The following is a 20441-nucleotide window of genomic DNA, read 5'->3' on the forward strand; positions in this document are numbered from 1 at the left end:
TTCATATTCAGTATCTTTAAAAAATGAAATAAAATATTGTCAAGATATAGTATATTTTTAAACTAAAAATAAAAATAAATAAAAATAATATTAATTACAAACAAAAACACATTTAAAAAAAAATATTTTTAATACCGTTAGCCAAACACTAAACCGTAAACTTTAAATCCTAAACCCTAAACTCTTGGGTAAACCCTAAATCTTTGGTAAATCCCGAACACTTGGATAAATTTTAAAGCGTAGGGTTTAGGATTTATCTACAGGTTTAGGGTTTAAGGTTTAGTATTTAGGTTTTAGGGTTTAATGTTTTGTTGACTGTGTTAAAAATATATTTAAAAAAAAAATCCAAAGATTTAGGATTTATCCAAGGGTTTAGGGTTTACCAAGAGTTTAGAATTTATGATTTAGGGTTTAGTGTTTTGCTGACGGTATTTTAAATATAAAATCTTTTTTTTGCGACTACTATTATTTTCTATTTATTTTTTATTTTAAAAACATAATAAAATTTGACAATATTTTGTTTTTTTATAAATATAATGAATATGAAATAACGAAATCCTATTGGTTGATGAACTTAAAGGTTCACCATATGGATAAATCCAAGTATTTCTCAATTCGAAATTACTTCAATTACAGAAAGTTGCTTATATAGTTTTAATACCATACTACCTTTTGATCTACGCACCCGCTCGGATGTTTGTTCTTCAGAATTATATGTTTTTAAATTTTGAAAATTCGATAAATTTATTTGTTTACTCATTATGTTATAGATTCATATATTTTTCAGGTTTGACATTACTGTGTTTTGTCAAGGTGATTAACCTTCATTTATAAACTACGAGGATAAATCCACCCGAAATAAACAAAAAATATAAATTTATTTTATATGTTTAATTTATTTTTGTCTATAGCATTAACGTTCATAATTATTATAATAATTTTAAATATTTGTTTTATTATTCATTTTAAAAATTATATTTTTGCCTTACTATAATATATTTTTAAAAATATATAATTGTTTATTTTCTCAATCTTTATTTTAGTTTAATTATTGGAGTAAGTAGGGTGAATTTAATTTCACTCTTAATTATATAATCCCTCTATTTCATAAAATTATATATTAAAAAAATGTTTTAAAACGATACATATTTTGTCTTTTCGATGCATATTTTATTAAGTTTTAATGATTAATAGCAAATTTAAAAAAAAACGTAATTGCAATTATTGAATTCTTATTGGATAAAATTTTTGAGAAAATAAGCACAGATAATTATAAATTTATTATATGTTTTATTAATTTATGTAAAAGGTCCCTCTCTTTTAGAGAGATAAAATTCTCTCTATCCTCCTTCTTAACCATAACATATCTTTCAGAAGGAATAGAGAGAAAGAGAGAGATTTTTGTTTTTTGATGTTTATAATTTCGATCTATGATCGAACTGATCTTTCAATTCGTAAGGCGACTTTTGGTGTGATTTCAATTCGATTCAGAGCAGAGTTTCATGGTTTATCCTCCTTTCTCTGTTTCGATTTGATTGAATAAAGTTTTTCAACCTTCTTTATTTCAATCCCGGTGGTTATTAATCGGATACTTTGGTTTCACCGTATCAACTCTACCTCTTTCTTAAGAGAATCAGTCTTCGCTAATCTATGATAGCCGTTTCTAGCGAAAGGTGAAGCTTCTCTGAACAAGGATGGTGAGTTTTGATGGATCTCTTAAGTCTTTTGAAGTGGATTCAGTAGAATCGGCGATTGATATCGGTCCGATAAAGAGTCTTCTTTCAACCTATCTTAAGGACTCCTCCAATTAAACTCTCGATGAACCACAGTCTTCAGATTATGGAATCTTCGGTTAAGGCAGAAGGTGTACGCTTATGAGTACAAGATTAAGACGTTACGGACTTAGGGTTGTTGCAGTGGCGGTAGAGGATGAATAATCATCGGCGGCCTTTTCCACTGGCAGTGAAACCAACGGCGGAGGAGCCTCTGGCGGTGGGATCGAGATAGGTGTTCTTCACACGCATCATTATCCTGCCACGTAGCGGAGCCTTAGCAATCAATCAGCTCACGTGTGTTTTGGGCTTTATTGAGCCATCTTTGTACTCATGTAATTCATGACTCTAGGCTGAAAATCAATGAAAATTGTGTTGACAAAAAAAAAAAATGTAAAAAGTCTTTTTTTTTCTTATACCATTTTTAAAAACTAATAATTTACGCAAGGAAAAAATAACCTTTTCATTATAAATAGAAATATAAATAGATAATATCAAACTATAGTAACTACTGATACATATATGTGTTTGATAGAATCCTATAGGTGTAATTAATATCTCATTGAAAAACAGATTCGAAACAAACTCTCCGTCATTGGCAGAGACAAGAACACAAAGTTCGAAGGAGCCATGGTGATATGGTTTGATTCACGATCATCCAATTCTTGATGTAATAAGATTTTTGTTTGCTACTCATAGCATCTCTTTGATGCAAAGACACATATTGTAAAAAAAATTTTTGTTTCGAATAAATTTAACATTCATTCAAAAAAAAAAATTAATATGTACGAAAAAAGTTAACCATGTTTTTTTTTGGAACTATTTCTTGCATTAAAAATAAAAGGAGTAGCAAAAGTAGAAAAGTTAACCATGTTATTGATACAACTGATTAGAAGTTAGTATAGCTGACTAACTAAACTTATACTAATCCTTACATTAATTTTATTATACAGAATCTTTTATTTTGCATTATACATAAATCTTTATATGTAATAGTACATATGAAAACGGAGTTAACAGCGAATTTATATCTTATAAAGACCATCCTGACACCCTTTTTGACTAAACCTTCCTCTTCCTCTGCTTCCGCGGCTCCCAACAATCTCGTCACTATGTTGCTCCTGATCAAACTTAGGCATAATGTTGTAACCGTCTTCGGATGACCCTCATTGAGACTGATAGTAGCAACTGTCACTGGATTCTCTTTCTTCCTTCTCTTGGGAGTTAGCGGCTGAGACATGTCAGTGATTGGTTCTTTCGATACAATGCATGAGATGGTTCCTGAGATGCGTTGTCCCTCTGTTGCTTGAACCGCTGGGTTACTTATTACACTGAATGCAAGCAGCATATCACATATCAGGCTCTCACCCTGTCAAAGTAGTTCAAGACAATAGACGTCAACATCTTTGATTCCTGGAGGATAGTCTCATTTGATTCATCGCACCACAAAATCATTACCCATTGATTAAAAGAACAAACTTTAGACAGAAACAAAAACTTTAAGAGCTGCAGAGATAATCCTAAAGAACCTAATAACAATCACCATCAGCATGACACAGTTGTATCAAAACCAAAAACATCATCATAGCCAAAGTTACTGCAAAAGAGAACAAATTGTGCCACAATAAGACTCGAGCTAGAAAATAATGGATACATATTAATTTAAATGGTAGCCATGACACAGTTTTTGTTTTGTAGAGGGCACTTTAAATAAATAACCAGTTTGAATTTATGAGATCGAGCAACAGTAAATAAGAGGGTTACCTGGAAGTTTGGCATCTGGGTTTGCTAGACCAAGAAGTTCATCATGATTGCGGAACCGGAAAAGTTCTTAAGGGATTGGTCTAACCGGTGCGGTTATCTCTTTGAAAGTGGCTGACTCACTGAAACGGACAGGCCAAGAGCTTGAAGTTTATAATACTCCGAGTCACATCAAACCCCACTGACAGAGTACACTGAACCCGGGTTGAGAAGATGCTTGAAGGTATTCAGATTTCAGAAGATGAACGTTGACCGCGGCGAATGACTGTCGCCTGAAAACGGTTAAAACAGAAAACACAGATAAAAACTGGATTCAAAAACATATCACAAAGAGGGTTAAAATAATATCAAAATCATAGTCCTGTTAAAAATGAACCTAAACACCGGATTCAAAAACATATCACAAAGAGGGTTAACAATGATGAACATGAATCTAAAAAAAAACGAAATCACCTTAGAATCCAGAAGAAGCAATATCAACTCACATGAGGTCGCCACCACGCTTACCAAAACCGGAGCAGACGCACCTCTATGGCGGATGAACAGCGCCCAGATTTGAGATCAGCAAGAATATGGTAGAGTCTTAGCCATAATAATAAGAAAAAACTTTTGATTGTAGTAGGACTTGTGGGAATGATGTCTATGAGAAGAACACATACCTTTATATAGTAGAAGTTTCACCACCTGTTAGAGGGATGATTAATAATGAATGAGAAATTGTGGGTCCAAGGAATAAAGATCGATGTTTAAGGGGATGAACTTTTAATACCGTAACGTAACATAGTCGACGAATCAGGTGCGAGACGGCACGAAAGCTACCGACTTAGTGAATCCAGACGAAGATTTGAGACAGTGAACCTCAAACAACCTCCATTAGAGTGTGACTCACTTGATCACAGATTCAGAGCGAAGAACATCTATCGAGGAAGACGACAGCGAGAGCCCTCGACCTTTTCGATTTTGATTCAGGCCATCTATTGAGGCCCAAACAGTAACGTGAACAAAAAAAATAAAAATAAATCGCATAAATCCAAACTCTGTTAACAGAATCGCAAAAGCCCAAAACCTGTTAATCAGAATCGATTTTAAGTTTAAATGCCACGTGTCGCGTCCAGAAACTTTGAATTGATGACGTGTCTCAACCAGGAGAGAGAACATTTTTTTTAGTCAAATTGTCAATCGTATGATTAATTTTCCTTTCTTCTTTTACACTTTGTAATGAAGGTGAAGGCTGAAATACTTAAGAACAACATCTAACACGGATCCAAGCAAGCTTGAATACAAACTGTAAGGCATTGAAATACTCATAAGATCAATATAACTAACAATTTTCACTAAGGAAGCACATTCCATCTCTAAGAAAATAAAAGAAGCCTCACAAACCCAAAACAATCAGTGGCAATAGGGTTGAGCTTGGACGCACGTGCGGCTTAATAGGGAGGGCGATCAGTGCGACCGCCCTGGACCTAGCACGAAAGTTTAGGAGTATTTCTATAGCCTAAAATTCAAAGCTCCTAATTCAAATATATTTAGTTTACATAACCGAGAAAACATAATCATAGAAAAATAATTTATAGATTTGAAATCAGCTGGAAGCCTGGAACAATGGACCAAAAACAAAAGCTGACTGGAAAACCTTGGCGGTTGGAACTTAGGATTAGTACTGTCCATATCAAACATTCGGACGTGACCTCCACTAATTAAATATCCCACATATATTCCGTTTTCAAATAATGATATACTAGATGATAACTTGCGCCATGCGCGGAGTGAGTTTTTTAAAATATGTTGTATTGAAATATTACAATTAGAATGCATCTTGTTATCAAGATTTTTTTTTACATTTGATTTGGGGTGGACATTCGGATATCATTTGGTTCAGTTTGGTTTGGTTCGGTTCAGTTATGTTTCGATTTTTTGTGAGTTCGATCCGGTTCGGATCTGCGGGTTCGGTTTGGGTTTGGACTCAGATAATTCATTTTATTTTTAAAAAATAAAATTCGTATATACTTTAAATTTCTCAAAATATAAAAATAAAAAATTATTTATAACATATAAATGTGTATAATGAAAGCTAAAATACTTAAACTTAACATAAAATTTGGTTAGCTTCAATATTCGGATAAGAAATCAATAGATATTTGAAGTATTGGTATTTTGAATATCATTTAACTATTTTAATCATGTATTTTTAACTATTTGTAAATATTTTCAAGTATTTTGGACAACTTAATAACATTTTATATATTTTGTATATTCTTTTAGATATTAAATTCTAAAAATAATTAATATATTTAAGTATATAAATCTGGTTTCGATATATTCGATATCCGAAATATTTTGTTTCGGATCAGGTTCCGTTCTAAAAAATATCATCTTAATAACATCTTACAATTTTTGGTAATTTATAGACGTTTTAAGAAATTCAAAATATAACATATATGAAAAATCTATTTTTTAAATATGTTTAAGTGATTTTTTTTTGATAATATTAATTAAAATAAAATGTAGAGGATACAAATTTTTTTATCAAATATTTTTGATTTGTAATCATTAATTGTCATATATACGTTAATCATATTAGGTAATTTTGTAACTTTTATTTAAGGAAATAAACTTACGTAGCTTTTATTTAAGGAAAGAATTTAAGACTACTAATTATATGATAATTAGTTTAATAAAAAGTATAATATATATTTATGTGGACCAACATATTTTTCTAAGGATTTATGAGAATCATCATAGTGATGACACGTGGCTACAAAACATGTTGTAATGTTCCACGATTAATATATAGGGGATTAATTTCTATTTATAGCATAAACATAATAATGCATTTTACTTAAAACATGATAATTAACCAATGCAATGTTTTTCTTAGGTGTTCTTTTAATTGTAATCAGGTTGAGCTTACCGCAGCATTAAGAGACTACGTAGGAAGAGAAACGCCTCTCTACTTCGCCAAACGTTTAACCCAGCACTACAAGAACATAGCTCGAACCACCGGAGATGGACCTGAGATCTACCTGAAAAGGGAAGATCTAAGCCACGGTGGGTCCCATAAAATAAACAACGCTCTCGCTCAAGCGATGATCGCCCGGAGGCTTGGTTGCAGCCGTGTAGTGGCGGCCACAGGAGCCGGCCAACATGGGGTCGCCACCGCGGCTGCTTGTGCAAAGCTCTCCTTGGAGTGTACTGTTTTCATGGGAACCACTGATATAGAGAAACAATCCTCTAATGTACTTTCCATGAAACTGCTTGGTGCTCAGGTAAAACTGCTTTTTTGTGCTGATATACCTAGAATCGGTCCGCCCTACGGGCGGAATGTTACTTCAAAAATAATTAAAATAGTTAGAGTAAATATTTAATATAATTTTATATTAACTTAAAATTCAAATATTAGTTTAATTTGGTATTTGATTTTCATTTTTAAGAAAAAATAAACTTTACTACTTTGATAATTAGTTATGTTTTCTTGTTTCTCGGGATGGCTCTACATTGAAATTTATAAAATCCTAAACTCACATTGAAATTTATAATTGACGTTTAAATATTTATAACATAATACAAATGATTACAAAAACATACGGAAGATATATTTGCATTGGTTTATGAAGACTATATATATATATAGATTTTGAATTTAATAGTTGCATTGTATTTTTAATAACAATTATAGAATACGGAAATATTATACTACTTGAATTTTTGCGGCCCAATCGTTTACATCATTAGAGTTTTGGTAAAGTTGTTTATACGTTACAGAAGCTTCAGTAATTTTGGTGCATTCGATTTATCTCTAAACTTGACTTTTCAATTTGTACATCGTCATTGATGAAGTTCAAACAAATGCTAAAACAATTTTCAAAAAAAAAAAGAAGTAGAAACACTAAAAATTAATTAACTTTTCATTAAAATTGAAAATTTAATTTGCTTTGAAACAAATATCATATTTAGTTAAATTAATAATATTGAAACAATTTAATGGATTTTAAATTTAAATTTATATTACTTTATCAAATTTTATATTATGGCGACAAATTAATAAGCGTACAAATTATTTATATTTGAAACTCCTTGAAAAAAAATAATATTAATTATCTTAATTTTGGATTAATACTTTAAATTATTTCAAATAAAATAAAATATTGTAATAATTTATGTTGGTACATACTTTCCAGTGTATATTATTATTTCTAACAAAAGAATAACCTCGAGAAAAATTCTAATCGTTACATTTTTGTATTTTGAGTAGACTTCTAATTTCTAACAAAAAATAATGATGAATATTAATGTTACTTTTAACTCAAACTTACCTATTATTTAAAATTACAATAAAATTTACAATATAATTTGTAAATAAATGAATTTGTTTTCTGCTCTACATCATAACTTTTATTTAAGAATGACATTTTAGCTTTCAACTATTTGATGAAACTAAACATGTATTTTATACAAAAAAAAATTTAGTATTTATTCACCCGTAGTAACAGTGTAGATGAGCAATCGATCATACTCAAAAGTGGGTTTGCAAAGTTGCAACATAATATTTTAAAAGATATGTAACTTCTTCATAATTTATAGTTAGTTTTCTCTCTGATTTACAGGTGAAAGGAAATAACCAAATAATTTGAAATGGTTAGCAGAAAGCTATACTACCTGGTTCATATGAGTACAATCACAAATCTTATTCAACCTTATCTCAAAGCCACCCTCCATAAGCTTTGTAAAACCCTGCATTTCTCACAACCAAACGTATGATGCTGATTCTGTAGAATCCCACCAGTATTTCAGAGCATTTTAAACCAACTTTTTGTGAGAGATTCATTGATCACCAAAGTGCCTTGTAACCAGATAAACTGGTAATTTAATAAAGTCAAAATGTATCTTTTTAGAAAAGAGTGAAAACCCCATTAGAACTTTCGGTAAAACCACAAGTGATTTGAGTCTAATTTCTCCACAATCGGAACTTTCTCCACAAGCTCCTTCTATTCCTCAAGACCCAAAGACGTAAACGCTCTTGCTTCTTTTATAACTTGATCTTTGCAGCTGTAACTTCTCCAGCTTCACACTAAACACATGCTCTTCCTTCTTTTCCTCTGCTTTTCTGGTTCCAGACGCTTGTTTTGCTCTCTCCCTCATGCCTTAGAACGAAATCATTTGTTGTTTCAGAAGCCGTTGGTGTTTACTGAGTGCATGACCAATTTGTTTCCGCTCTTCTGGAGACAATGCCGCTATACGCTCGGATAGCTCTACGATCTTGCTCGAAGGCTGGGGCCTAGGACCATATGAATATTGCTGCAAGAAACGCACTTGCACAGATCATTTTACTTGGGATGCATTGGCGAAAGTGAACATTTATGAAAAGTGATACTTCATGACTCTACAACTCTGCTACCATACAAAAGTCAACCCAATATCATTTCAAATGACACAAAAAGAATTCTACAATTCTACAAATCTAAACAACTCTCCTGTGTTACATAAAGAGGACAACTTTAGATTTGTGGGTTATTAAATGTTGTAATTGATCAATGCAAAGAGATCTAAAATCACAGAGTGAGAATGATTATGCTTACATGATGAACAATATATGGTTGAAGAGTAAACCTTGGCGGAGTGCACTCAACTTGATAAGGTAACTGGGTCATCTCAACCAAAGTGGTTGAATCGGGCAGTCTGATATTCTGAATGCACCGAGTCCCATAGGTGGTGACGGTGGAGGTTGACGGTGGCTACTGGCTAGCATGAGCAGGCCTGAGCATGAGTGTTGCTTGAAAACAGAAAAAAAAACGAAATCATACTCAACAGACAGATCTAGTCGAAACCATCTCCAAATGAAAAAAAAAATGAAAACAGAGTTTAGACGCCACCGTTTATTCACGAAACTATACAATGAACATGAGTTAGCCATAATACTGAGAAGAAGTTTCTCTTGTAAGATTAGTAAGAGGGTGAGGATGATGTTCAACTGACCTTTTTGGAGCAAAAGCGAACAACACATCATCAGAGTCTCCGTGATCTAAGACCTTCCACTTTTTAACAGAGGTTTTGGAACCAGACTCCATATAGTTCAAGAAGCCAAAGAAGCTAGGAACTTTTCTCTGGAGGAAGAACAATAGCTAGCTAAAAGCTTCATCATCAGAAACCACAATGTTCCAAGCACCGATATCATCAGTAGCACTTGCAGTCCTTCTATGTCCTTGAAGCGGAACTACTTTAACACAATTTGTGGAAAGTTGTTTCCTTTCAAAAGACAGATGGTCGAAGCAAGAAAAACACCCACATAAAAAACAATTTGTGGAAAGTTGTTTCCTTTCCTCTGCCTCGCAACTCCAACCGCGACAGTGAAGCTACAAAACACCCACATAAAAAACAATTATCAAAACACCCATTTAACAGGAACAGAAAGAGAGAGAGAGAGGGGAAAGCCATCATTAACGTTACCTTCCATACTGGTTTCCATATCAACAAATGCGCGCCTTCTTCACCACCTTCGACGATGCTAGGTCCGTCTTCGTATGACCAGTAGAGTCTGCACCCCTGACAGCATCTGAAGATGAGCCAACAATGGATTAACATGAGTCAACAATGGATTAACAGAGCGTAATCTCCATAAGAGAAATAACAACTTGTATTTATAACAGAGGAATGGAGATTTCGACGACGGACCGACGCATTGAGAGCCATTAGTGGAGATCATAAATTGATCCGTTGCAGGAGAATCGAAGAAGATCGATAGTAGCCGTCAAACACAGAGAAAGGAAATGGAAGTAGGGTTAGCGTCGAGCGAGAGAATTTCAACAACAAAAAAACAAGACGCAGCGTTTCATTAAACACTGCCACGTGTCATGCTCTCCTCGCGTGAATTTCTGACGTGGCTGTTTAGGTGTCTCAACCAGGAGTGAGAGAACTGTACTTTATATATAAAGATACTAGGGTTTGTCCGGCGCTACGCGCCGGGTTTGGACTTTGTGTTCTATTATTGAATTTGTTATTCAAGTTTTTCAAAGTAATAACTGGAGCTTTGATAGAGGGATTGAGTGAACTAAATATTTACCAATGCAGGTAAATAATCAGGCTTCATCAACAATTTTGATTGCAGTGATCGTAACAACTCAAAATACATTGTGTATGTGGCCCAGATGCTTCCAATGGTTCCAACCATATTTGCACATCTAAATCATTTTTAATTGTATGGTATGGTTTGACCAAAACTGGCTTACATATATGTCTAGTGTTTTGAGTTGTTGGTGGTTTAATAGTGGATGCAACTGTTGTCTTAGAAGATGGACTTGGTTGTAGAATAAAGTCCATTTTTTTTTCAGAAAGAAAATCATTACTCAATCAAATATAGGCTTATAGTGTTTATCGCTTATAACTGTATATTCTGTTGCTGATATTGTAGTATTAGTTCATTGATGTATCTCATTATGTGATCTTTAATATTATTTGCTTATTTTGCTGACTATTATAAAGTCTTTTAAAGTAATATTATTTGTTCATTGATGGAATTTTCTTTGTTTCACCAATATGTCTGCCCACCATCATATTTGTGCAAAATAATTATTTGTATGTGAGATGTGATTGGCTTTTGGGCCTTTGCTATTTCCATCGACATGAGTTTTTAGGCCCATTAAAATAATTGATTTCGGTGATGTATGTTTACTAAAGTGGAGAACTGGTTTATTTCATAAAAGATCAGAACATAACTTGAATCATCGAAAAAGCTGGAAAAGTAAAACAGAAGCTAAAAACGAACTAAAGCTCACGTGTGAAACGATTATAGTAGATTTCTCTTAACTAATTCACACAATTGACTCAGTTTTGTCCTTTGGCGGGCCGTTTTTTGTTCAGACCACGAACCCGAGGAATTTCCTCATCTGTTTGTAGTGAAAACAACTTGGGCAACGGTTCTTCATGTCGTTCCTGTGGCAGCTAGGTGGTGGGCGGTTGTTCTTCAAGTTCTCTCTGTAGACGTCCTTCGGAATCGGTTGCTTGGAAAGTGTTTTTTTCGGATTTGGTTTTAGTTGTAGCTTGCATGATAAGAAGGTGAGATATATATCTTGGTGGGGATTTTGACAGTTTCGGAAGAAACACAAAAGGCTCATTCACCATCTTAATGAATGAGTAGTGGGAGAATGAAGGGGAAAATGGTATTCAATGCCTAATTACAGGCGTTATGAGGCATTACAGGTAGGATAGGGAGTGTTTTACGACTTCAGGATCTCGGCGGTGAACAGGTCGGCGCAAGAAGAAGAACACAACGGAACCCTAAATTATATCAGACAAAACACGACGAATCGATGAAAGGGCGGCGTAATGGGCTGGCTTGAGAATGGGCTTCATATAGTCTTAAACATTTGAAAGCCCATAAATAAGAGATCGGATATTTTTATGAGATGGACATCGAAAGGAAGGAGAGATAGCGCATCTGAGAAACGCGTGCACATGACCTATCCAATTAGAAATGGACACCTGTCGTCATTCCCCCCACTCAGAAAAGGCACGCGGACGCAGGAGCTGCCATAATTATCAACTTTATATATATAGATACTAGGGTCGGTCCGTGCTTCGCGCGGGATTTGATATTGTGACCCATAAACTTTGATATTTGTTTATAATTGTATTGGATCGTGTTCTTGTTTGGTTCGTAACAATGTTTTGAATGAGGAGTTATTATTTGTTTATGTTTTAAGTGCTCCTTTGGATTGTATAGTCTTTTGTTTGCAATTATAAATAATATATTCTTACATATATTTTAAGATAACGGTAAAGCGTCTACAAATTATAACATAAATATAATTTAAGGTCGTTTATTATTATTTTGTTTAGTTGAACTTTATTTTGATATATAAATTTATGTAACCCGATGTATTATATGCAAGTATCGTTATTTTATATGTCTTTTTATAAGATATTGCTCATGTGTTTATAAATCCAATAAGTTTATTTAGTTCGGATATATTATTCATATCATATGATGTGTATTACTATATTTTTATATATTTACACTCTATGTGTTTTATTTTTGGATTTGCAAGAGAAGTGTATAGCAATTTTTATGGTCTTTAAGTATTTTGGGTATATATGGCATATAAATATTAAAATTAGTTATGTTAGATTATTGATGCTATTTTTCTTCATTATATTTTTGTTTAACATTTATTTTAAGCTTAAATGATTCTGTTTGAATTAATTTGAGTAGCTATTTATGTGGTTATTTTTCTTTATTATTTTTATTTTCCTTTCAAGATTCAATTTCATTTTAGGTTGACTAAATAACCTAATACTGCTGTTGATGGTTTTAGTGTGGCTATGATTTGTTTTTCTTATGGCTGTGTAAATATTTTAGTTAGTTTGTATATAGATCACATATTAACCAAACTAAGAGTAACCATCAAAAATCAAATCAAAGACGCAAGTAAATACTTAAGAAGCCCATATATAATCCACATTCAAAAATAATTACTAAACATATTGTAACTTTTAAGATACAATACCTATTTCTTGTTTGCAGTTTCCAAGGATTGCTAGTTAAAAACCCCAAGAACTGAAGATATCACATTTGCATTGCTTGGAAAGAAAATGTCATATAAGGTACTATTGATTTTTTTTTTGATCAAATATAGGGTACTATTGATAAAAATCACTATTTTGAAGCTCAGAAATATGTTGAAAACTAATTATGAACCCCCCAGCCGTAGATTCCTGTAAACCCCCACAACAAACGAAGCTTATTCCATCATCCTTTGTAAGGAAAAGTGTTTATGAAATGAATCATGTACCTTATTTATAAAATCCTTTTTCTGTTCTCATTTCAGTAATCTTAGTCTAGTCCACCACCTCCCCAAGGGTTATCATCTCCTTCTACTCATTTACCAGTATCAAAAATTTGGACACGTTCTAGTCTTTTTATGAACTCTACATGCTTGAACCCAAATCCGTTGTGCACTGAATCCACAACAGATACATTTATACACTCTTGTTCATCATGTTCAAGTATCAATAACATAATTAGAAGTTGTTAATTCATCCAAGAGAATCTTAAGTTAGATCCACGTACTTATGAGTATGATTTAAAACTGTCTCGTGGTAGCCCCACAATCATACTCGAGCTAAACTCTAAAGAACTCACAATTTGTAAACCTCGGGAGCTTACATATGCATTATCACGGTACATGCAAAATTCAAAAGCCGAAATAGATTCATTAGGAGTATGCATATGTGAACAGAATCTAGACAGACATGGAAACATGAATAAACTCAAGCTGCTTGTCTATTAATCATGAATCTATGATAGTTAGCATCAATCAATCCAGGAAACAAAATACTGCGATGGTACGTGGAATATTCTCTTGAAATATTCTAACTAAAGCTATAAACTTTCTGCTAATCTCAAAAAGAATAATGAGAAAACTGGAAAAAAAGAGAAGAGAAACAGAGTATTGACAGTAAAAGAAGAAGGTGTAAGATAAGGGAAGCTCGAGATCCGTTTTTTAGCTGTTCTTTTGGAAAGTTCATGATTGAGAAGCTTGAATAATGAATTTAAAGGTATAGAACATACTGTTTTATACTCATATATGTACACATCAGTGAATAATGGGAGATGCATTCAAGGAGAGATCATGGTAGGAGTGGTGAGCTTTTCTTAATGCATGGGTTAAAAACGTCGCTTGGGTTCAGATTGGTTCCGTAACGCCTCAATAAAATTCTCGCCGGTGAGATAAACAGACGAAGAAGCTTGACGGCGAGATGATGCGATGGAAGAGTCGGATTCTGCAAGGGTGACTTTAATGGGCCAATATTTCTAAAGATACAGGCCCAATCAGTTATATTCTCGATTTAAATGAAACTGTGCGTTTTGGATTAAAGGACAGGTGTCACGCTCAGAATCAATGATTTGATGACGTGGCTTCATGGGAGAGAAGCAACATATTTTTATATATATAGATATATATAGATATATCAAGTGCACAAGAAAAGAACAGAAGAAAAAATAGAAAATAATAACGAGAACTTATAGAAAATGTTCTTTTCAAGAAATTTTTTCAATTGAAGATGCACATATATAGAATTCCTTTAAGAATTAACTATTTAACGAGATCCGTCGAAATTTTATCATCACATAAAAGAGAAGTTTGTGGAAATAAGAACAATTTATAGAAGAGAACAAGCATTGTTGCTTTCCTAGTGGCTTGCTTTAGGGTCTGATGTATGCCAACTTACATGGTGTGCTGAGAGAAAAGGCTGAAGACAAGAGATTCAACTACAAAGTGTCAAAGCCATTCCGTGGAGATGAGGAATTGTAAAAAATAAATGACGTCTTTTGCTATGATACTCTAGAGTCAACTTTGAAGCGTTTGAAAATGGAGTACTATGTTGGTGCAGCATTACTGTTGTTTGACGGATGGAGTGAGTATTATAAAGTGAAAAGCAATGAAGAAATGGAAATATACTATGGTCCGAAACCAGGCGCTGCATATGACAATGAACATGCCATGATGATTGTTGATTTCAGAGTGATCCGAGGGGTAAAGGTGGCTATTTGCAAGCTGAGTAACGGAGTTACTGCTACTAATGGTTGATATATAGTTGTGAGTCTTCAAACTGTGGTAACAATGGTTGGTATAAAAATGAAAAAAGAAATGTAGCTGGAATAAAAGCCAACCTATCTTTTAAGGGAGTTATATTCTATCAACATTGAAATGAGTCCCCAAACGATGATTGTTTTGATAAGCTGGTTGCTCCTACATATCAGTTTTAATGATGAAACCGAAGTAAAGAAATTTGTGTACGTTACTCAACTTCTTTGAATCGTACTCATGTAAAGCTGTTATGAATTGTTGCTTAATCCTCTGTGTTTTTTTTAGTGCTATTAGACAAAGTGTTCCACATCGGTAGTTGGAAGAGAATATAGGTAATATATAAGTTAAATAGATCACTTCTATTATCACCAATTTGTTTTAGGTTCGAAGTCCATCTAGCTTAACATGGAATCAGAGACCGATTCATGCGGTTCAACCCGATCCACATTAATCTGGCCAAAGTTGGCATCGATCCTTTTGCCTGAATATTCCGAGATTGACGCTCAAAGAGCCATCATCTCGAAGGGGCATATTAAACACAAAGTATTCCACAACGGTAGTTGAAAGAGATTCTAAGTAATATATAAGATAGATAGATCACTCCTATTATCATCAATTAATTTTAGGTTGGAACCACCTCTAACTTAACAAGTGCTGCAAGAATGGCTATGACTAGGCAGGTGCATTTGCTTTCAGGCAACTATGTATGACGCAACTGCAAGGAATGACAGATTCTACATGAAAAAATCGATAGCTCGATTCTGATTCTGATTCTGAGGGAAGTATGTGTTGATTTGTTTTCTTTTCTGCTTCTTGTTTAGTTTGTTGGTGTAATTCGAATGATATGATGATAACTACCAACTTTGATAATTGATCTGGTTTGGAAATATAAGATAAACTACAACTGTGGTTATTCCAGTGACATGTGTTCTGTCTTTTCTGCTGCAATGACGCTCGTAATAGGTTTCATCTATGTACAAAAGCTCCGTAATATTTTTGAAGGTCTCTGATTTATACTATCATGGTTTCTACAACTGCATACCATATGACTGGTGTGAATTACGAGCTATTTAATATAATATTTACGAATTTGGACGCTTATACTTTCTCCAAAACCAATTAGCTCAATGCAGAACATGGTTATAATTTATAAGTGGTTATTTAATTGACTAATGAAAGAATATTTTATTAACAACTTGAAGAATTTCTCTGTGTCCTTCACGTTTTCTCAGTAAGAGTTGTGGATTCTGCAATCCTATGGGAACCATGTACACCTCAATGTCTTACTCCATTGAAACTCCTGAGTCAGAGTTGACAATCTTCTGATTTGCCGCTTCATCATCCTCACGGGTAGCTAGAGGTGGTGAAGAGATTTGATTTCCAAGTCCGGTATTAATCCTTTTATTCTCCGCAGACTCCTCACCAACATTCTTACGCTTCTTTGGTATAAGATCTGAACTTTGATGACTCTGACCCACAAGGATGAAGCATCCGGTATCCTCATCGAAGCTTCTTCTAACTATAGCGATGCGGTCAGAATCCTCAGCCTTGGACAAGTCACTATACCTTATGTAGAAGGTTGCATTTTTGGCATTGATCCCTTCACCCACATCTGTAGCCACTTTCACAATCTCCAAGTTAAAGACACCAACACCCCTAGGTTCTTTTATGGCAAGAGCAAGTTCCAAATAAAGACGAATCCAGTCATCATTGTCTTGCAGCTCTGATTTCACCTAAAATCAAAAGCAAAACATATATGACTACTTTACTGATCATACCAAAGTTTTTGGTCTGTAAATCTTACCAGGCAATATTTTTCAAAAGGATTCTCTGCTGGCCACTCAGGCAAGTCAATATCAAGGATCATCGATTCGTTCTCATCCCTTGATTCCCCTATACAATGATTAAATCAGTAATTGTTAGTGTAAACATGTAGCCGACTTTCTGTTATTCAACAGAGGTGGAAATGAGTACAGAGTGTCCCTTATATAGTGCATTAAACCAGAGATCAACCAAATACTAATAACACAATTAAGTTGGAGATATACGAATAATGCAACCATGTTTTTACCTCGAATTCTTGCAATATCGCAAGTCAGAATAAACTGGCCCCTGCTTTCTTGAGATACTTGAATCTGAAACGTTTGAAGCGAAGAAGATCCACCACCACCAGCTGTGTCGTCAATTGCAACCAAAGTTATGTAATAAGAGGGAGCACCAGAACCCGTTGTGACAATGTACTCCTCTACGCATTTGAGCTGAAACTTTGTACCCTGAAGAAAAAAAAATATTGAATCTAACATAGCACAACATAGAGAAAGAACGGAAAAAAGAAAAAAAAAAGAACCTTGAGCAAATTGTAACGATGAAGGCCCATCTTAGCATACAGGGTGACTAAGCGAGGACAAGGATGATCTTTAGTACATTTGTTTTTTTCGTATCCATACACAGAGCCTTTCAGACCGAATACCTAAATCCCATTAGCAGATGCAGATAATCAGCGAACAAAATCCGGATTCAATTCGGTTCATTTAAAGATAAAAAGTAAAGATATGAAAGAGTTACACCGTGATTCTCCACTAGTTTCCTAGTGGCCTTCATCCGTGCAAATCCTCCGTCCGATTTTAGGATCATCGCTCGTATTTGTCCAGGTGAAGACATGATGATTTTGGTCGATCACACAAAATTTTCCATTGATCCATCCGGGTGACTTGTTTATAGGCTTCGGTGGGGTATTTACAACCCAATATATCTCGTTTACTATTACTTTCTAAAAAAAGAATAAAATTAATGTGATACCTTTTGGTATAAAATTATTAATTTATATCTAATGTAGGTTTCTTCTAATATAGTTTTAGTACTAAATTTTTCATATCTAATGTATTAATTTAAAGTCATAATATAATGGCAATTCCATTAGTCTAAGCAGTTTATGAAATTTTACCATACTGAATATTAAAAAAATAGTATGATTCATATATACTATGAAAGATATTTTAGAATACATTAATTCAAATGTCGAATGTGGTTTGAAAATTTTAAACAAAAGTGAATAGTATAAACTTTAGTATATATAGCATTTACCGAAAACTCAATATTTTTGAAGGGGTTAACCCACGAATCTTGAAAATTTTTCAAAAATATGAAAATCTAGTTTTATTATATAGTTTCATCGATGACTGACATAAGATGATGGTCAAAGAGTTTAGAATCTTTGTAGTCTCTGTTTCTCTAGATAATAAATATTTTATAATGTTAATTCCATTGATCTAGGGGGAAATTTCATAACTACACTTTGTGTAGTACCACAATTCAACAATACCATCAATAGAAGGACATTTTCACAAATACACTTTTCATTAATGTGTAAAAGACAAAATTAACCTTATCTTATCTCTCTCTCCCCGGGTGGAGATCCATCATCTCTTCTCCGTCGCCTCTCTCCGATGAAGTCGTCTCTCTCAAGCAGTCGGTGACATAAGAGTTACAGAGATCCATCATCGTTTCTATTGAGATCCGCCGTCTCTGTCATCCGTCGTCTCCGTCAAGATCCATCGTCTCCGTAATCCGTCGTCTCCGTCGAGATCCATCATCACTCTCTCTCTCAGCTGACGACAAGAGATTACGAGAATCACGATTAAAATCTCAAATATGTTGGCTCCTCACCACGATTGACACTGGTATGTTTCTAATTTGTATACTTTTTGTTTGATTCAAGTAATTTTTTGAATTTGTTCTTTCTGATATAAAAAAAAATCAGAAAAGTTGGTTTAGAGCATGTCGATCTAAGGGAAAGAGTTTCAATAGTAAACATTGAGCTTTCGAAAAATTATAAACCTTTATAAATCTGGGTTCAAGTAATATTAGAATTTTCGTTCCTCTGTTATCCAAAAAAACAAATAAGGTTGATTTGATTTAGACTTGTCGTTTGAATAGTTCTGGTTAGGAGAAAGATTTTTGGATAGTGAACATTGCATTTCAAAGAATTATAACCTCTTATAAATCTTGATTTTATGATATTGTCAATAGTACAACTTAATGTTTAATGATATTACGATGACATTGTTTTCTCTATAGCTTTGAAAGCATATACTGAGATGCATGACTTAGATAACGGGAAGAAGATACACTGCGACATCGTTAAGGCGCCAGACTTTGATAATATTGTGTTGACAGGTCTTGTAGATATGTATGCTAAGTGTGGAGAGATCGAGAGTTGTTGTAGAGTGTTTGACGGTATTGCCCTTAGGAATGTGGTTTTCTGGACTTCGATGATTGCTGGGTATGTGAAAATGGCTTAAAAATGTGAAAATGGCTTAAACAAATGGCGTATAGAACATTATATCTTCTCTCTCTTTACATGACATCTTTTGATGAACAAGTTACTTCATTCTCTCTACATGCTGAAACAAGCTTCGTCTCACAATCAGACCTTACTGTGTGCTCAGCTACAATTATCAAGCATCTCCCGTGTCTGAACGTTCATGTCCTTGGAGTTTCCAAGCCAACTTAAAAGTCTTTTCTACAAAAGTAAGTAGAACACATTGGTCTTCAACATTTAGCATATTTGTTTAACTGATTTGATGTTTGCAGAAGAATAAAAGATATGTTTATGCTCATCATACTACCTTTGGAGATCTTCTAGGCTCATCTCACATCGTAGATGACATGGAAAACCCGAGTAGGTTCTCTGAAGAAATCTTGAGATGCATATCTTCAATGTATATCACACTCTACGGCAGAGCAAGAACCAGTTCTTGTATTCAGGTTTCACCTTCATCCAAAACCAGATTTGATAGCTGGAACCCATGCCTTGGGGATATCAAAGAAGCAAACGCTCCACGTGGTGTTGTAATAGAGTCTCTGAAACTTCACCTGGATGATAGTTGTTTCAATAATTTATAAGTCTTTATAATTTATATAGCTAATTTATAAATCTTTATAAAATAAGTTATAAACTCTTAGAAATTGGTTTATGAATCCGGATAAATGACTTATAAGGTTTTATAAATCATTTAATTGTTTCTTTTAAATTTAAATTACCCAAGAGATCATATGTGCAGTTTCAAGCTATTGTTTACTTGAAATCAAACTCGTTTATAGTTAGTTACACAATACATATACATCAAAAAAGAGAGGGAGGGAGATTGGCAGAAGCATTATAATTGTTTATAAATAATTTATAATTGTTTATTATCATTAGTGGATAGATAAAATCATAAGCTTTAAGATGTTCTTATAACTAACTGATTAATATTTATAATTAATGTATAACCTCTTATAGAAATATTTATAAATTCTTAGAATTTTCACGTAAAAT

At 33.6% G+C, this 20441-nt stretch overlaps 3 protein-coding genes and 1 long non-coding RNA gene across 10 annotated transcripts; 1 reads left to right on the forward strand and 3 right to left on the reverse strand.

The window, feature by feature from the left end:
• Nucleotides 1–2628: 2628 nt before the first annotated feature.
• LOC108859289 (uncharacterized) lies at nucleotides 2629–4516 on the reverse strand. Its single transcript, XR_008946242.1, has 5 exons — nucleotides 4303–4516; nucleotides 4193–4217; nucleotides 3987–4062; nucleotides 3537–3805; nucleotides 2629–3141 (listed from the first exon to the last, which is right to left on the reverse strand). It is a non-coding gene; the product is annotated as an uncharacterized LOC108859289 (long non-coding RNA).
• A 3559-nt stretch (nucleotides 4517–8075) lies between these two features.
• LOC130512449 (uncharacterized) lies at nucleotides 8076–10321 on the reverse strand. 6 transcript variants are annotated; one of them, XR_008945977.1, is made up of 5 exons: nucleotides 10166–10303; nucleotides 9981–10086; nucleotides 9510–9886; nucleotides 9164–9306; nucleotides 8076–8831 (listed from the first exon to the last, which is right to left on the reverse strand). XR_008945977.1 is itself a non-coding variant. In XM_057010458.1 (3 exons), the coding sequence occupies exons 1-3, from the start codon at nucleotides 10234–10236 to the stop codon at nucleotides 9656–9658; spliced, it is 408 nt and encodes a 135-aa protein (XP_056866438.1). In that variant the 5' UTR covers nucleotides 10237–10305; the 3' UTR covers nucleotides 9315–9655. The 6 variants fall into 6 exon arrangements, 1 of the variants encoding a protein (XP_056866438.1); XR_008945975.1 differs by having other exon boundaries at nucleotides 8076–8924; nucleotides 9113–9306; XR_008945976.1 differs by having other exon boundaries at nucleotides 8077–8831; nucleotides 9144–9306.
• A 5940-nt stretch (nucleotides 10322–16261) lies between these two features.
• On the reverse strand, nucleotides 16262–17931 carry LOC108861441 (UPF0725 protein EMB2204-like). The gene is made up of 5 exons (XM_057010826.1): nucleotides 17687–17931; nucleotides 17469–17591; nucleotides 17193–17394; nucleotides 16926–17014; nucleotides 16262–16854 (listed from the first exon to the last, which is right to left on the reverse strand). The coding sequence occupies exons 1-5, from the start codon at nucleotides 17780–17782 to the stop codon at nucleotides 16405–16407; spliced, it is 960 nt and encodes a 319-aa protein (XP_056866806.1). The 5' UTR covers nucleotides 17783–17931; the 3' UTR covers nucleotides 16262–16404.
• A 266-nt stretch (nucleotides 17932–18197) lies between these two features.
• Nucleotides 18198–20426, forward strand: LOC130512639 (putative pentatricopeptide repeat-containing protein At1g68930). 2 transcript variants are annotated; one of them, XM_057010827.1, is made up of 4 exons: nucleotides 18198–18801; nucleotides 19199–19403; nucleotides 19570–19651; nucleotides 19715–20426. In XM_057010827.1, exons 2-4 carry the CDS (start codon nucleotides 19219–19221, stop codon nucleotides 20024–20026), a joined length of 579 nt encoding a protein of 192 aa, XP_056866807.1. In that variant the 5' UTR covers nucleotides 18198–18801; nucleotides 19199–19218; the 3' UTR covers nucleotides 20027–20426. The 2 variants fall into 2 exon arrangements, 1 of the variants encoding a protein (XP_056866807.1); XR_008946211.1 differs by having other exon boundaries at nucleotides 19298–20426.
• Nucleotides 20427–20441: the final 15 nt, after the last annotated feature.

Source organism: Raphanus sativus, chromosome 5 (genome assembly GCF_000801105.2).
Source record: "Raphanus sativus cultivar WK10039 chromosome 5, ASM80110v3, whole genome shotgun sequence".
NCBI classification, from domain to species: domain Eukaryota; kingdom Viridiplantae; phylum Streptophyta; class Magnoliopsida; order Brassicales; family Brassicaceae; genus Raphanus; species Raphanus sativus.

What these genes read in the sequence shown, in the direction of transcription:
- LOC130512449 (XM_057010458.1), bottom strand. Translation starts at nt 10,236, where the DNA reads ATGATCTCCACTAATGGCTCTCAATGCGTCGGTCCGTCGTCGAAATCT. An exon ending in TTCCTCTGTTATAAATACAA is followed by an intron (nt 10,087 to 10,165) that starts GTTGTTATTTCT and finishes GCTCATCTTCAG; the next exon opens with ATGCTGTCAGGGGTGCAGAC. An exon ending in TATGGAAACCAGTATGGAAG is followed by an intron (nt 9,887 to 9,980) that starts GTAACGTTAATG and finishes GGTGTTTTGTAG; the next exon opens with CTTCACTGTCGCGGTTGGAG.
- LOC108861441 (XM_057010826.1), bottom strand. Translation starts at nt 17,782, where the DNA reads ATGTCTTCACCTGGACAAATACGAGCGATGATCCTAAAATCGGACGGA. An exon ending in AACTAGTGGAGAATCACGGT is followed by an intron (nt 17,592 to 17,686) that starts GTAACTCTTTCA and finishes AATGGGATTTAG; the next exon opens with GTATTCGGTCTGAAAGGCTC. An exon ending in ATCGTTACAATTTGCTCAAG is followed by an intron (nt 17,395 to 17,468) that starts GTTCTTTTTTTT and finishes TTTTTTCTTCAG; the next exon opens with GGTACAAAGTTTCAGCTCAA.
- LOC130512639 (XM_057010827.1), top strand. Translation starts at nt 19,219, where the DNA reads ATGCATGACTTAGATAACGGGAAGAAGATACACTGCGACATCGTTAAG. An exon ending in TGGACTTCGATGATTGCTGG is followed by an intron (nt 19,404 to 19,569) that starts GTATGTGAAAAT and finishes CTGTGTGCTCAG; the next exon opens with CTACAATTATCAAGCATCTC. An exon ending in TAAAAGTCTTTTCTACAAAA is followed by an intron (nt 19,652 to 19,714) that starts GTAAGTAGAACA and finishes TGATGTTTGCAG; the next exon opens with AAGAATAAAAGATATGTTTA.